Source organism: Staurois parvus, unplaced genomic scaffold (assembly GCF_062004578.1).
Source record: "Staurois parvus isolate SC_StPar_1 unplaced genomic scaffold, SC_StPar_1.0 ptg000221l, whole genome shotgun sequence".
NCBI lineage: Eukaryota > Metazoa > Chordata > Amphibia > Anura > Ranidae > Staurois > Staurois parvus.
Window position 1 is genome coordinate 3,843,287 of NW_028318017.1, and position 17,417 is coordinate 3,860,703.

At 43.2% G+C, this 17,417-nt stretch overlaps 1 protein-coding gene across 1 annotated transcript in view; it reads right to left on the reverse strand.

The window, feature by feature from the left end:
- Positions 1 to 13,448: 13,448 nt before the first annotated feature.
- LOC149460819 (uncharacterized) overlaps positions 13,449 to 17,417 on the reverse strand; it is a 107,219-nt gene continuing 103,250 nt past the window's right edge. The window contains exon 11 of the mRNA XM_089679255.1: positions 13,449 to 14,656. Coding sequence (XP_089535381.1) covers positions 13,777 to 14,656 — 880 coding nt within the window. The 3' untranslated portion in view covers positions 13,449 to 13,776. The remainder of the gene's footprint in view (positions 14,657 to 17,417) is intronic.

The window sequence follows — 17,417 nt, forward strand, 5'->3', positions numbered from 1 at the left end:
ATTATTATATACAGTGTCCCTTCCAGGACACAAATTAAAGGGAACATCTATCCCGTATTTTTATTTGTCTCCTGTCCTTTTTCTCTCTCTTTTTCTCTGTTTCTCTCTGCCTCCCCCCTCCTTTTTCTATTCTGGTGAGAGTGATAACACTGTTCAACAGGTAAAAAGTTTTGGGCATAAAATTAGCTAATCTTACATAATTTTGGGGTGCTGAAAACGAAAATGACCCTAAAAAATGTTGATTGGCTCTAGTTTCCATGATATATTCACCCATCTAATGACGTAAGCCATTCAAAATTATGATGCAACTTCAGCTGCATATTGCGCAATTGATACTGGTGACCAATAGAAAATTGCATGTATACTGAGATGATGCAATATTAGCCTTTAATTGCATCACTTCACTGCATAAAAGCTGCAGTATCTGTAGCTGATTGTAGTTCGACAGCGTCTTTACATTTCGTTTTATGCTTATATAGGCTACTCAGTAATGCCTCGAACTTGTGTGAATAAAGCAGATAATTTCTGCTATATCTGCGGTGAAATAACTTTTATCTCACAAAAAAGGAGGATAACAGGAATGATTAAGAAAGCCTACAACTTGTATTTTGGCTGCAAGATAGGAGACCAGGACAAGAGCTGGGCACCACATATATGCTGCAATTCTTGTGGGACGGCACTGGAGCAATGGTTGAATGGAAAAAAGGCATCTATGCCTTTCGCTGTGCCAATGATTTGGAGAGTATCTAAAAATGTCTCTAAAAATTCATTTTCTACATTTGCATCTGGATTGTTTCCCACCAAACTGTGGAGCAGTGAGTGATGAACACGGAGAGCGCTTCCATCAAGACATTGCAGCTATGGAAAGAAGATATCAAGGTAAATGGAGCCCATCAATGCTTGCTGACTATTGCTGGACAGTTGTAAGAGATAGCCCTTTCCTCGAATACAAGAGAAAAGCCAAGAGAAGCAAAACCGACACAAACTGAAGACAAAACTAGTGAGAATCCTAAGTATTAAAATGATTCAACTTAGTTTATGGCTATAATTTTTCTTGGTAATCCTATGCAATATATTATGCCATTTAGGCTTTGTTATGTCGTCAATATCACTTGCTTTATATTTGTGGAAAGACATCTATCTATATAATTATTGTGCATTATGTAATCATTACGCCTATAGTAGAAAACTTTCCGTTTACAGAAAAACTAGAGCCAATTGACAAATTTCATTGTTATATTTGAACTCAGAATGTGAAATTCATTAAGAAATGGATCCTTTTGTTTCCAAAACTGGCAAAAAATAAAAATTTGTTGAACAGTGTAATTGGTCACAGATCACTCGACCCGAGAAGGTACAGGTGTAACTAGATTCACGTTTAGGAATTATTTTCACTTTCTTTTTTTTCTGAAAAGATAACATAGGACAAAATAAGAGTAAAAATACACTTTGTCCCGGAACTTTGTCCCGGAACACATAGCCCGGATTTGTAGGACTGATTATTACCTAATAAATCCGTGGGTAGACAATTTAGCAGGGTGAATTGAAACAATGGGAAGTTAAAGTCCGTTCCCGAGAACAGGAGATAATGACATGGATATGATAAAAAGCCCTAGCCCCGGACCGGCAGAAAGAACCAGACATAAGGTGGCGACACCGACCAAGTAATATCCATTTCTCACAGTAGGGGACACATTGATAATTAAATGTTTAGAAGTGGAGGACATTGACGGTATCACAAAACACTGCCTCAAGCCCACTGTTACACTGGTATATTTAACCATTAGCCGCCCGGCCAATGGCCGTTTGGCGGCTTCAAAAGTGCTTCTGCACTCCGGGTGCACGCCATTTGGCGTGCTCCCGCACATGCGCAGTTTGCGCTAATGCAGAGCGGCGCAGCGGCGCGATCTGTCACCGGCCGTGTACCTCGGACACGGCCGATGACAGATCTGAGTACCGGCCCCCGTTGCAGGTACCATGTGACCTGCTGTGACCAATCACAGCAGGTCACATGACAGTTGTATACAATGTTCATGATGCCATCCATTGTATACTAGTGCCTAGCTGTGAATGGTCACAGCTAATCACATGCACATGTCATGTGATTAGCTGTGACCAAATCACAGCTAAGCACAAAAAAAACAAAAAAACCTGAATGAATCGATTTCATTCAGGTAAATGCTTGCTTATAGCAAAGTAATTCTTTGCTATAAGCAAATTGTGTAAAAAATGTTACTATGGTAACATTGTACTACTTTGGTCATAGTAAAATATGAAAAAAAATCTTAAAAAAAAAATAAAAAAATGTAATAAAAAATTAAAAATAATAATAAAAAAAAAAAATAAATATATATTTTTTTTCATACTGTCACCAGTCAGTGTCCCTGTTCACCGCCATGCCAGTTATATGATGACGCTGTACTGCACTGGTGACAGTATGTAAAAAAAAAAATAGTGAAAATAATTTTTTTAATTTTTTCATTTTCCGAAAAATTATGACAAAAAAAATACAACTTCAAAAAACTCGCCGTTCCTCTTATGAAGTACGTCGGACTGTCTACTCTGCAAAAAGGGGTCATTTGGGGGATATCTGTACTATTCTGACATTTGGGGGATATCTATACTATTCTGACATTCTTGGACCTCAAGAAATTAGATTGGCTGTCAGTACTTCAGGATTGATCAATATTCAGATCTATACCATAGTTTGTGAACTCTATAACTTTCCTACAAACTAAATAATACATCCTAATTTGGGTTATTTTCACCAAAGACATGTAGCAGAATACATCTCGGCCTAAATTTATGAAGAACAATTATTTATTTGTAAAGTTTTATAACAGAAACAAAGAAAAACGTGTTTTTTTTCAACATTTTTGGTCTTTTTTTTTAATTTAGCAAAAAATAAAAACCCCAGCGGTGATTAAATACCACCAAAAGAAAGCTCTAGTTGTGTGAAGAAAATGATAAAATTTTAGTTTGGGTACAATGTTGTATGACCGCGCAATTGTCATTCAAAGTGTGAGAGCGCTGAAACCTGAAAAATGACCTGGGCAGGAAGGGGTAAAAGTGCCCGGTATTGAAATGGTTAAAGAAGGCATGTAAAGACAGGAATTTTACACGGAAGACATTAGACTGATTATTGACTCACTGGTTGATACCACCCATTGGTGTCTGAAATGCCATCTCTTTTTACAGCCATACCATCTGCTGCTGAATATTTTTCAGTAATTAACTTAGCAAATGTATTTTTTAGCGTCCCTGTTGACGCAGAGACACAGCCCATTTTTGGTTTCTGTTTCCACGGCCGCCATATGACCTGGTGTAAAATGTCTCAGGGTTTTTTTTGTGGATTTTTCTGTAGTCTATTTAATTTTTCTCCGGGCCACTCTGAGGGGGTGGACACCGGACTATGAGTCAGTCCTGCTGCAGTACGCGGATGTCATCTGCCTCTGCAGTCCCACTAAGGAGGCTGGCCTGACGGATGGGAAGAGTTTGTTGAAATGTCTTTTTGAAAGTGGACACAAGCGGGGAGATTTACTAAAACTGAAGCACTCAGAATCTGGGGCAGCTGTGCATGGCAGCCAATCAGCTTCTAACTTCAGCTTGTCCAATTAAGTTTTGGCAATAAAACCTGGAAGCTGATTGGTTTCTATGCAGAGCTGCACCACATTTTGCACTCTCCGGTTTTAGTAAATAACCCCAAAGGTGTCAAAGAAAAAATTGCAATGGTGTAAAACAAGTGTTGAATATCTGGGTTTTGTGCTTACAAAGGGGGAAAGGAAAGTCAGTCCAAAAGAGAGCTGTGGCTCTCCTGGTGTTACGGATCCGCCAGGCGGTGCCTCTGGCAGCCCACTGGACAGGAATACCCAGAGCGTGGAGTCTAAGTCCCGGTCTGCGTGTTCACCAGGGCCCCTGATGGTGGGGATGGACTTGAAGCAGACCAGGACCAGGTCACGACCTGCGAGCAATCCCACCCGTGGCAGAGGGAACCACCGGGGATGGATACAAGAGGAGAGCCAGATGTGAGGAGGCCGGCAGGCCCAGGCTGGATGGATGGATCGTGGTCAAACTAGCCAGTTGTCACCGTGGGGCAGCGAGGTACAGAATCGGCAGGCAAAGAGTAGTCAGGTCACACACAGGGTCAGTATAGGAAATGTCAGTCCGCAGAGGGGTTAAACAAGCCGGGGGTCAGGACAGGAGAAGGCAACGTAGTCAGAACAATCCGGGTCAAAAGCAGGAGAAGGCAACGTAGTCAGAACAATCCGGGTCAAAAGCAGGAGAAGGCAGCGTAGTCAGGGCAATCCAGGTCAAATAACAATACTCACAGGGATACAGGAACTCAGGTAACAGGATAGACCTTGCAGCGATTTGTGACAACGCAGGTTATCTTTAAATACCGCGCCCTGCGCTGTCATTGGCCGCCCAGCGGCGCCTACTGCGCATGTGCGAGTCTCCCTCAGCCGTGGCCGGCTGGGACCTAGTGCCCGTATCCCGGCGAGAGCCGCCGAGACTGCGCATGCGCCGGACGAGACGCTGCGGCGGACCCTGACACCTTGGTCTTGCCCGCCCACAAACCAAGAAAGATATGCTCTCCTTTCTTGGAGCCATTGGTTACTGCTGCCAGTGGATACCTGACTGTTCCTATTATGACAAGCCACAACCCAGGAAATGTCAGAAATTGGTAAATGATCAGATGACATGGTTGATGCATATGTGTATTTTAAAAATGCAATAGTAACCGCCCCTGGCCTCGGCGTCCCTGACTATGTAAAAATGTTTCATGTGTATGCAAGGGACAATTGTAAGACCATGGCTGGTGTACTCGCCCAAGAGCACGGAGGCAGACTTCGCCCTGTAGTTTTTTTTTCAAAAATGGTGAAAGTTCAGGTCCAAGGTATGCCTGCGTGTCTCAAAGTGTTGGCATTTTGCGTTATGGCTGTGGAGATGTCTACGTCATTCACCTAGGACAGTGGTCGGCAAGCCGCGGCTCGCGAGCCACATGCGGCTCTTTACACACTTTAATGCGGCTCTTCTGTGTGCCGGGCGCCCGCTCCCCTCCCTCCTCTCGGGCGGCCGCCCCAAAAGTCAGGACTCAGCAATGGGCAAACTACAGCCCGGCGGACCTTTTAATCCGGCCCGCGGAGCGTGGCAAACATTGGCTGTCAGGATGTAGGCGGGGCAGCCAGGATGTAGGCGGGGCAGCGTGACGAACTCCTCTCCTCTCACAGTCCGCCCTGAAGACCGGAACGGCGCGGGAACACGGCGAGAGGAACGCGCGGAGCAAAGGTAAGTGAATTGACACAATATGGGGAATGAATTACTATAGGGGGGATGAATTACTATAGGGGGGATGAATTACTATATGGGGGATGAATTACTATGGGGGATGAATTACTATAGGGGGGATGAATTACTATATGGGGGATGAATTACTATAGGGGATGAATTACTATGGGGGATGAATTACTATAGGGGGGATGAATTACTATATGGGGGATGAATTACTATATGGGGGATGAAATACTATAGGGGGGATGAATTACTATATGGGGGATGAATTACTATAGGGGGGATGAATTACTATATGGGGAATGAATTACTATATGGGGGATGAATTACTATATGGGGGGATGAATTACTATGGGGGATGAATTACTATAGGGGGGATGAATTACTATATGGGGGGATGAATTACTATAGGGGGGATGAATTACTATATGGGGAATGAATTACTATATGGGGGATGAATTACTATATGGGGGATGAATTACTATGGGGGATGAATTACTATAGGGGGGATGAATTACTATATGGGGGGATGAATTACTATAGGGGGGATGAATTACTATAGGGGGAATGAATTACTATATGGGGGATGAAATACTATAGGGGGGATGAATTACTATATGGGGGATGAATTACTATAGGGGGATGAATTACTATATGGGGAATGAATTACTATATGGGGGATGAATTACTATAGGGGGGATGAATTACTATATGGGGGATGAATTACTATAGGGGGGATGAATTACTATATGGGCGATGAATTACTATGGGGGATGAATTACTATATGGGGGATGAATTACTATGGGGGATGAATTACTATGGGGGATGAATTACTATGGGGGATGAATTACTATATGGGGGATGTATTTTCAGTTTTAAAAATGTGGCTCTCAAAATAAATTTCAATCGTGGTTTTGGCGAGATTTGGCTCAGTTGAAAAAAAAGGTTGCCCACCACTGACCTAGGATATCCTACGATATTGCACACTACACATAATGTAGCTATTTTGCTAAAAAATATACACAGCACATGTCCTCCCAGAGGCTGAGCGGCTATGAGATCATTTTTTTGTCCAACTCTAACCTCACCATCAAATATGCGTCAGCCACCTCAGGCCCTGCTCCCATTTTTAATGTTCTGTTAGGATTAATGGGAGAGGATTTGGTAAAAGATGAAAGGCCTCTTTCTCAAAGAGGGGAAGCCATGCATCCCTGCAGCTAGCGCTCCCCTGTTTATAGAACAATGCCATGGAGTAGGTCACAGGGGCTGGCAAAACATCTGCAAAGCTTTATTACAAGATTTTTACATTGCAGGTCTCCCCAAATTAGTGAAGGCTTTTGTATCCAGATCCATTGTTTGCATTCGTAACAATCCAAACATACCAAACAAGCCTAAGCATGAGCATCTACAATATTCTATTACTCCTTTTACACACCTTCAAGTTGATTTCACACACATGCCAAAGATAGGAAAGAAGCAAGAATATTTTTTTGTGATTTTAGATGTGTTTTCTAGGTGGGTAGAAGCTTTCAAGACTACAAAGGAAGATGCCCAGACAGTTGTCCGTATCCTCACACAGGAAATTATTCCTAGATGGGGGTGCCCTCTACAGATCAATTCAGACAATGGTCCTGCTTTCACCTCAAAAGTTTGTCAGGGACTAGTGAGAGCCCTAAAAATCGAGTGGAAATTCCACATTACCTATCACCCACAGAGTTCAGGGATTGTAGAAAGAATGAATGGGACTGTAAAGGATAAACTGAGGAAAGCAACTGGGGGTACTTTTGTCGGCTGGACAAAGCTACTTCCAATGGTATTAGCAGAAATCAGGATGACACCAAATAAAGTGACGGGATATTCTCCGTTTGAAGTATTAATGGGGAGACCGTTCCCCACCCCGTGGGCTAGAACACCACTATTGTTAGAATCAGGAGATCTAGAGCAGATCAGGGAAGAGTATGTCCGTAAATTGATTGAAACTTTGGATATGGTTGAAAGAAATGTTGCTCGCACCTTTCTCTTTTTCTCCACAAGTACCAACACATCCTTTCCAGGTTGGTGATATCGTAGTGGTCAAGCAGCTAGCCCAGAACAAGAAGGCCGGATATCCATTTGGATCCAGATACATTGTTTGTATCCGTAACAATCCAAACATACCAAACAAGCCTAAGCATGAGCATCTACAATACCCTACTACTCCTTTCACACACCTTCAGGTTGATTTCACACACATGCCAAAGATAGGAAAGAAACAAGAATATCTTTTGGTGATTTTAGATGTGTTTTCTAGGCGGGTGGAAGCTTTCAAGACTACAAAGGAAGATGCCCAGACAGTTGTCCGTATCCTCACACAGGAAATTATTCCTAGATGGGGGTGCCCTCTACAGATCAATTCAGACAATGGTCCTGCTTTCACCTCAAAGGTTTGTCAGGGACTAGTGAGAGCCCTAAAAATCGAGTGGAAATTCCACATTCCCTATCACCCACAGAGTTCAGGGATTGTAGAAAGAATGAACAGGACTGTAAAGGATAAACTGAGGAAAGCAACTGGGGGTACTTTTGTTGGCTGGACAAAGCTACTTCCAATGGTATTAGCAGAAATCAGGATGACACTGAATAAAGTGACGGGATATTCTCCGTTTGAAGTATTGATGGGAAGACCGTTCCCCACCCCGTGGGCTAGAACACCACTATTGTTAGAATCAGGAGATCTAGAGCAGATCAGGGAAGAGTATGTCCGTAAATTGATTGAAACTTTGGATATGGTTGAAAGAAATGTTGCTCGCACCTTTCTCTTTTTCTCCACAAGTACCAACACATCCTTTCCAGGTTGGTGATATCGTAGTGGTCAAGCAGCTAGCCCAGAACAAGAAGGCCGGATATCCATTCGGACCAGAGACCAGAGTGATCGCAGTGACTAGGACCGCTGTCCTAGTAGAAGGTCAGCAAGCCTGGATCCATGCCAGTCGAGTGAAAAGAGTTAAAGCGACCAAAGACACAGGCACAGGAGAGGACCAGGACAAGGTGCTGCCTATTAAAGGAGGTGAAGCAGGTGATATAAATCCTTGAAGAGTGAGTGAAGTCGGTAACAAAGTCTTTGAAAATAATCAAGATGAACATTTTATTGGCCAAAGACTCTGGCAAACTATGGCTTCTGCTGGGACTGATTAAATTTTTAGTGTTTACCCCAATATGGATAGTGACTAACTGCATATACTCCCCAGAAGACCTGGGCGCTGTTCAGGTCATATGTGGCCACAAGGAGAACCAGAATATTTCAGGAAATACACACATACGGTTCATAACAACAGTGATAATAATACCTCAGAAAACGCACACCAAATACACACTAGGACCAAAAGAGAAACCAATGTACCAGCACAGAAACCACAGGTTGCTATTACCAGAGAGGGGAAGCCACATATCAGTACTTTTAGGGATATGATTGCCATCGCTGATCCTTTTTCTTTTTTTTTTTGAAGATACCGTGGCAGCAGAAACGGGATTTTTAGATATAAATCTTTGGTTAGAATGGATGAGGTACAGTGCCCTGCAGCACAACAAGCCCTGCACCTTTGAGAACGTGCATCGCACGAAACGCGTCAGGGAGGCTACAGCACATGGACAGCTAGCCACTACATGTGGCCAACTAATTTATGGTCAGTAGCATCCTTTATTCTACCTCAATTTGAGAATAAACCTGTTTATACAACATTACACTATGTGGCGTCCCTTATTGGGCTCTCTTTGAGAGCACCACCTTCCACAGTGCCTGGTTGGACCAAGGGGATTTCTGACGCCCATACTGAACCCTGGTAATTGATGATTACGGTGAGACGGAGGATGATGTAGAGTGCGACCTGACCAGAACCGTATTGACCGAGATGTTTTTGAAGATTTATATCTCTCTACATGCGTATTTTATACGCACTTCTGGTGAGTGCGTAATCTATTTGTTTTAAGGACCTCTACCTCTGAACCGCAACACATCCCTTATAGCAATTTACATGGGAATTGGACTATTGTGTGCTTTGCCATTATTGACTTAATAGCGTATTGCATTTTTATTTTTTTCTTCTTTCTCTTTTTCTGCCTTTGCTTATTCGATTAGGACATATATATCGAGTATTTATTTTATGTTTTCATAAATTCTAGCGCTGCACCGATCCCTCTCTTTTTTCCAACAAGTCTAATTGTTATGTCTGTGGAGCAGCCAGACCCCATGTGGGAACAGTGCCACTAAACCTTCCTGAAGATGTTGAAGAATGTTTCCTAAGTCTTTTTACAGGAACACATGACAAGAATGCTTCCTGTGAAACCTGGAAAGCAAAGTATCCCATAGTCACCAAAAACCAGGTGAAGGCTTAAAAATGTACCCAGGGAATTATACCTGCTATAGAGGAGTGGCAAGAAAAAGAAGTTTTGGAAATTTTACAAAAGGTTTTTGTCACACATACAGCAACATCTCATCTAGGCTTTTACAGAATCAGACACAATCTTTAGGTGATATCTACTGGATTTGTGGTGATGGTAAGATCAGGTCTAGATTGGAGAAGGAGTGGTCTGGTGAGTGTGCTTTGGCCAAAGCTATTATGCCCCTGCATATCTTTAGTGGAATTCCTTCTGAAATCCCTGAAGATGTAACAGGAGGTACTCAGAGGTACAAGAGGGAGGCCCCGATGGGTAGTTTTGACCCACATGTTTATATAGACGCCATAGGGGTTCCAAGAGGGGTCCCGGATGAGTTTAAAGCCAGGGACCAGGTCAAAGCAGGTTTTGAGTCAATCATTCCAATCATCACCGTCAACAAAAATATTGATTGGATAAATTATATATATTACAATCAACAGAGGTTTGTCAACTATACCAGGGATGCATTGAAGGGGATAGCGGAGTAGTTGCAGGCTGACTCCACCATGACCTTCCAAAATCGTATGGCCTTAGATATTACATTACATTGAGTTTATATAGCGCCAAAGGGTTTGCTCAGCGCTGTACAAGAGGGGGGGACAGTACATGAAACAGTACAGCAACTACAAACAGCACACGAGGGGTTAGAGGGCCCTACTCTTTTGAGCTTACAATTTAGGAGGGAGGGGTAGTGGTACAGGAGGAAATGGCTGTGGGGGATGGAGTGGTAGGAGGAATGAAGGGGAACAACTGTTAGGTGAGGGTGGGGTAGGCTTCCCTGAAGAGGTGGGTTTTCAGGGAGCGCCTGAAGATGAGGAGGGAAGGTGACAGTCTGATGGATTGGGGTAGTGAGTTCCAGAGGATGGGGGAGGACCTGGAGAAGTCTTGCAAACGTGCGTGGGAGGAGACCAGGGAGCAAGATAGAAGGAGGTCCTGTGAAGAGCGAAGGGTACGGGTAGGGTGGTACCTGGGAATCAGGTTGGTGAGGTAGTTAGGGGCAGTGTTGTGAATGGCCTTATAGGTCAGAGTGAGTAGTTTGAATTTGATGCGTTGGGCGATAGGGAGCCAGTGGAGGGATAGGCAGAGGTGGAGCGGTTGGTGAGGTGGATGAGTCTAGCCGCTGAGTTTAAAATGGTCTGAAGCGGGGAGAGCCTGCACTGGGGTAGGCCGGTGAGGAGGGAGTTGCAGTAGTCCAGACGTGAGATAATCAGGGAGTGTACGAGTAGTTTAGCGGTGTCTGGGGTAAGGAAGGTGCGTATTTTGGCGATGTTGCGGAGGTGGAGCCTGCATGAATTTGTAAGTGATTTGACATGAGGTTGGTGCTTGCAGAAAAGGGTGGTGTGTGTGCAATGGTAAAAGGAACAGGTACTTGCTGTACCTACATCCCAGACAACACTGGGCCAAATGGCAAGGTCACTATGGCTATAAAAAAACTGTCTGATCTGTCGGAAGAGTTGAAAAGGAATTTCGGGATCACTGATCCATGGGATCAGTATTTTGGATGGTTCAAGGGATGGAAGCAGGTGCTAGCACAAATAGGGGTGATTATTGTAGTCACCCTGATACTCATAGCCCTGATAGTGTGCTGTGTGATTCCCTGTATAAAGAGGCTTATGAACAAAGGTATAGAAATGACTATGTACGAAGAAGAGATCCAAGAACAAACTGCCCCACTGAACCCAAAACCTAAGGAGTACCACAGTTATTTAGCCAAATACAGAGAGAAGCAGAGAAAGAACTATGTTGTATAAGGGGGAATAGAAATCATATGTACAGTTGCAAGAAAAAGTATGTGAACCCCTTGGGATTACGTGGAGTTTTGCATGAATTGGGCATAAAATGTGCTCTGAACGTCATCTAAGTCACAACAATAGAAGAACACAGTCTGCTGAACATAATACTACACAAACATTAGATGTTGCCATGGTTTAATTGCACATCACATGTAAACATTCACAGTGCAGGGAGGAAAAAGTATGTGAGGCCCTAGCTTAATGACTTCTCCCAGAGCTAATTGGAGCCAGGAGTGAGCCAACCTTGACTCCAATCAGTGTGATGATATTGGATGTGTTGCTGACAGCTGTTCTGCCCTTAAAAAACACACACCTGTTTTGGATTTACTGGTTTCAAGAAGCACTGTCTGATGTGAACCATGCCTCGCAGAAAAGAGCTCTCAGAAGACCTACGATCAAGAATTGTTGACTTGCATGAAGCTGGAAGGGGTTACAAAAGTATCTCCAAAAGCCTTGATGTTCATGTGTCCACGGTAAGACAGACTATCTACAAATGGAGAAAGTTTAGCACTGTTGCTACTCTCCCTAGGCGTGGTCGTCCTGTAAAAATGACTGCAAGAGCACAGCGCAGAATGCTGCATGAGGTAAAGAAGAATCCCAGAGTGTCAGCTAAAGACCTACAGAAATCTCTGGCACATGCTGACATTTTTGTTGACACATCTACAATAAGGAAAACATTAAACAAGAATGGAGTACATGGGAGGACACCACGGAGGAAGCCATTGCTGTCCAAAAAGAATATTGCAGCACGTTTGAAGTTTGCAAAAGAGCGCCTGGATGTTCCACAGCACTACTGGCAAAATATACTGTGGACAGATGAAACCAAGATTGAGTTGTTTGGGAAGAACACACAACACTATGTGTGGAGAAAAAAAGGCCCAGCACACCAACATCAAAACCTCATCCCCACTGTGAAACATGGCGGAGGGAGCATCATGGTTTGGGGCTGCTTTGCTGCCTCAGGGCCTGGACGGATTGTTGTCATTGATGGGAAAATGAATTCCAGAGTTTATCAAGACATTTTGCAGGAAAACGTACGACCATCTGTCCACCAACTGAAGCTCCGCAGAGGATGGGTGATGCAACAGGACAATGACCCAAAGCATACAAGTAATTCAACAAAACAATGGCTGCAACAGCACAGAATACGCCTCCTGGAGTGGCCCAGTCAGAGTCCTGACCTCAACCCCATTGAAATGCTGTGGCATGACCTTAAGAGAGCGATTCACACCAGACATCCCAAGAATATTGCTACACTGAAACAGTTTTGTGAAGAGGAGTGGTCCAAAATGACTCCAGATCGTTGTGCAGGTCTGATCTGCAACTACAGGAAACGTTTGGTTGAGGTTATTGCTGCCAAAGGAGGGTCAACCAGTTATTAAGTCCAAAGGTTCACATACTTTTTCCTCCCTGCACTGTGAATGTTTACATGTTATGTGCAATTAAACCATGGCAACATCTAATGTTTGTGTAGTATTATGTTCAGCAGACTGTGTTCTTCTATTGTTGTGACTTAGATGACGTTCAGAGCACATTTTATGCCCAATTCATGCAAAACTCCACGTAATCCCAAGGGGTTCACATACTTTTTCTTGCAACTGTAACTGTTGGTTACTTGTAACTGATTTCAAGGTCTGAGAAGTCTCACGTTCACAGCCTTGACAAATTCTATTGTATGATTTTCTTTGTTACAATATAAGAAGAATCTACGAATAAAGATCAGATCGTCTTCTGGAAATGTGTGTGTGCATGCTGAGTTCTCTCATTCCAGAACACGGTCTCTTAGGCCTAATGGGGAGACCGAAACCTACCAGTGATTGATTAGAAGCACAAATTCCTTTCACTTTCAATCAGGAAAAAAGAGTAATACCTCATTATGGCCACAGATGGAGCCAATGGTGATAGGAAATCATTGTATGAAATAAAATATGACCAATATTTGTTACACGAGGTAGAAAGCAAGCAAAATTTGTTTAATTTAAAAAAAAAAAAAAAAAAAGGTCAGGACTTTATATTCTTCTGCTATCAATGTCCCACACTTCATCCATGTCTTTGGGGACCTCTGATCTCCTTATGAACTGTTTCTTCCATGATGAAGATCAGCCATGGAGTATATCTGAGGTGTATATCAGGGTGTGCTTCTTCCCCACATGAGAGCTGGGATGTCCAGCAACATTCATCTAGAAGACATTTCCCGCACTCAAGGCACTAATACACCTCCAGGGTTGTGTGGGATCCCTGATGTACAGGAAGACAGGACTTCAGTGAGGAACAATTCCCTCACTCAGGACAGGAAAGTGGTTTCTCCCCTGTGTGAGATCTCTGATGTCTGGAAAGAGTGGACTTTTCTGAAAAACATTTCCCACACTCAGGACAGGAATACGGCTTCTCCCCCGTGTGAGATCTCTGATGGCTGTACAGATTGGACTTCTGTGAAAAACATTTCCCACACTCAGAACAGGAATATGGCTTTTCCCCTGTATGAGATCTCTGATGTGTGACAAGCTCTGATTTTTGTACAAAACATTTCCCACACTCAGAACAGGAATGCAGATTTTCACCCATGTGCAATCTCTGATGTCTGTGTAAATATGATTTATCTTGGAAACATTTCCCGCACTCAGGACAGGAATGCGGCTTCTCCCCTGTGTGAGATCTCTGATGTTTGTAAAGATTGGACTTCAGTGAAAAACATTTCCCGCACTCAGGACAGGCATACGGCTTCTCTCCTGTGTGAGATCTCTGATGTGTAACAAGGTTTGATTTTTGTACAAAACATTTCCCACACTCAGAACATGAATGTAGCTTCTCTCCTGTATGAGATTGCTGATGTGTATAAAGACCAGACTTCTCTGAAAAAAGTTTTCCACACTCAGAACAGGAATATGGCTTTTCCCCTGTGTGAGATTGCTGATGTCTGTAAAGATGAAACTTTCGTGAGAAACATTTCCCACACCCAGGACAGGAATACGGTTTCTCCCCAGTATGAGATCGCTGATGTCTGTAATAATCAGACTTCTCTGAAAAACATCTGTCACACTCAGGACAGGAAAAAGGCTTTTCCCCTGTGTGCAATCTCTGATGTGTGTAAAGATTGGACTTCAGTGAAAAACATTTCCCGCACTCAGGACATGAATATGGCTTTTCCCCCGTGTGCAGCCTCTGATGTGTGTAAATACTGGACTTCTGTGCAAAACATTTCCCGCACTCAGGACAAGAATATCGCTTCTCCCCCGTGTGAGACCTCTGATGTCTGTTAAGGCTGGATCTCACTGAAAAACATTTCCCGCACTCAGCACAGGAAAATGGCTTTTCTCCTGTGTGAAATCTTTTATGCACCTTAAGATGAGATTTAAAATGGAAACTCTTCCCGCACTCAGTACAGGAGAGCCTCTTCTCTGTTGGAAGGCCGGCCCGGTCCTCCACAGTCTGAGGTTCCTCAAGATACGAGGAATCTGATGGTCCCTCTACACTGGGTGGTGCCGGATGGACATTGGAGGGAGCCGGGTTTTCTCCTGGACTATACTGTGTGATGTCCTCATCTTCTACTTTCCAGTCTGGAGACAAAGTGAGACAATCCTCTGAGGTTTTCCTCATCTCCCGGCCATGGACTAAAATACAAAGACAAAGAGGATTACTAGACAGGAGCTGATTGGTTCCCCCAAACCAGGACTCCGCCCACATCAGGCAGCTTGGTCTCTGAGGAGCTTACAATTCCACCCTCAAGGGAACTAAGAAATGGCTCCTCTGATCTCCTACCAGGTCATTTCTTTATTCATGGACCTTAGTCAGAGAGTGAGGAAACAACCAGAACTGTCTTTTATAGGAGGGACAGTGATGAGGGGATTATAGGACGAGGGTCCCCACCCCCTCTATCACTCATCGCCATCTTCCCAACACAAGAAGTACTGCACTTCCTTATTTAGTCCATGATTTAGTCATGAAGAACAGCGGGGCTGAGCCCCACCAGAGGTCAGAGAGTGAGGATGGGGGAGAACAACCAAGATGAAGACTGGACTGATCCTGAAGACCACCATCATTGGGGTATTGACTCCTCCCTCATTATCACTTTCTGTTTAAGGGTCCAAAGTTGGAGGATGTTATCACATTATTATCACCATGTAAAAGTCTGTGCTCCAATCACATCATCTGATATAAAATGTCCAGCTGGTAGGAAATGGGGGGAACAAAAGAGAATCCATATTATGTGTATATATAGCAGTGGGGGGAGGGGGGAGAGCAGAAGTCAGGAGTATGGAATGTACAACACAGAGAATATAGTGCAGGGGTCAGGAGTATGTAATGTACAACATAGAGTATATAGTGCCGGGGTCAGGAGTATGTAATGTACAACATAGAGTATATAGTGCAGGGGTCAGGAGTATGTAATGTACAACATAGAGTATATAGTGCAGGGGTCAGGAGTATGTAATGTACAACATAGAGTATAGAGTGCAGGGGTCAGGAGTATGTAATGTACAACAGAGTATACAGTGCAGGGGTCAGGAGGATGTAATGTACAACATAGAGTATATAGTGCAGGGGTCAGGAGGATGTAATGTACAACATAGAGTATACAGTGCAAGGGTCAGGAGTATGTAATGTACAATATAGAAAATACAGTGCAAGGGTCAGGAGTATATAATGTACAACAGAGAGTATATAGTGCAGGGTTCAGGAGTATGTAATGTACAACATAGAGTATATACTGCAGGGGTCAGGAGTATGTAATGTACAACATAGAGTATATAGTGCAGGGTTCCGGAGTATGTAATGTACAACATAGAGTATATAGTGCCGGGGTCAGGAGTATGTAATGTACAACATAGAGTATATAGTGCAGGGGTCAGGAGTATGTAATGTACAACATAGAGTATATAGTGCAGGGGTCAGGAGTATGTAATGTACAACATAGAGTATATAGTGCAGGGGTCAGGAGTATGTAATGTACAACATAGAGTATATAGTGCAGGGGTCAGGAGTATATAATGTACAACAGAGTATAGAGTGCAGGGGTCAGGAGTATGTAATGTACAACAGAGTATACAGTGCAGGGGTCAGGAGGATGTAATGTACAACATAGAGTATATAGTGCAGGGGTCAGGAGGATGTAATGTACAACATAGAGTATACAGTGCAAGGGTCAGGAGTATGTAATGTACAATATAGAAAATACAGTGCAAGGGTCAGGAGTATATAATGTACAACAGAGTATAGAGTGCAGGGGTCAGGAGTATGTAATGTACAATATAGAAAATACAGTGCAAGGGTCAGGAGTATATAATGTACAACAGAGAGTATATAGTGCAGGGTTCAGGAGTATGTAATGTACAACATAGAGTATATAGTGCAGGGGTCAGGAGTATGTAATGTACAACATAGAGTATATAGTGCAGGGTTCAGGAGTATGTAATGTACAACAGAGTATATAGTGCAGGGGTCAGGAGTATGTAATGTACAACAGAGTATATAGTGCAGGGGTCAGGAGTATGTAATGTACAACATAGAGTATATAGTGCAGGGGTCAGGAGTATGTAATGTACAACAGAGTATATAGTGCAGGGGTCAGGAGTATGTAATGTACAACATAGAGTATATAGTGCAGGGGTCAGGAGTATGTAATGTACAACTTAGAGTATGCAGTGTAAGGGTCAGTACTCATAATATTGGTATTCAGTAATCAGGGGAAGCTTAAATGTTAACTGTAGACAAGTTGTAGAGATCCCACATCGCTGCCTCCCATCTCCTGAGACTGCACTCAGTGACTTGGGTCAGGAGTATGTAATGTACAACAGAGTACAGTGCATCCAGAAAGTATTCCCAGCCCTTAACTTTTGCCACATTTTGTTATGTTACAGCCTTATTCCAAAATGGATTGAAATTAATTTTTTTCTTCAAACATTCTACAAATACCCCATAAT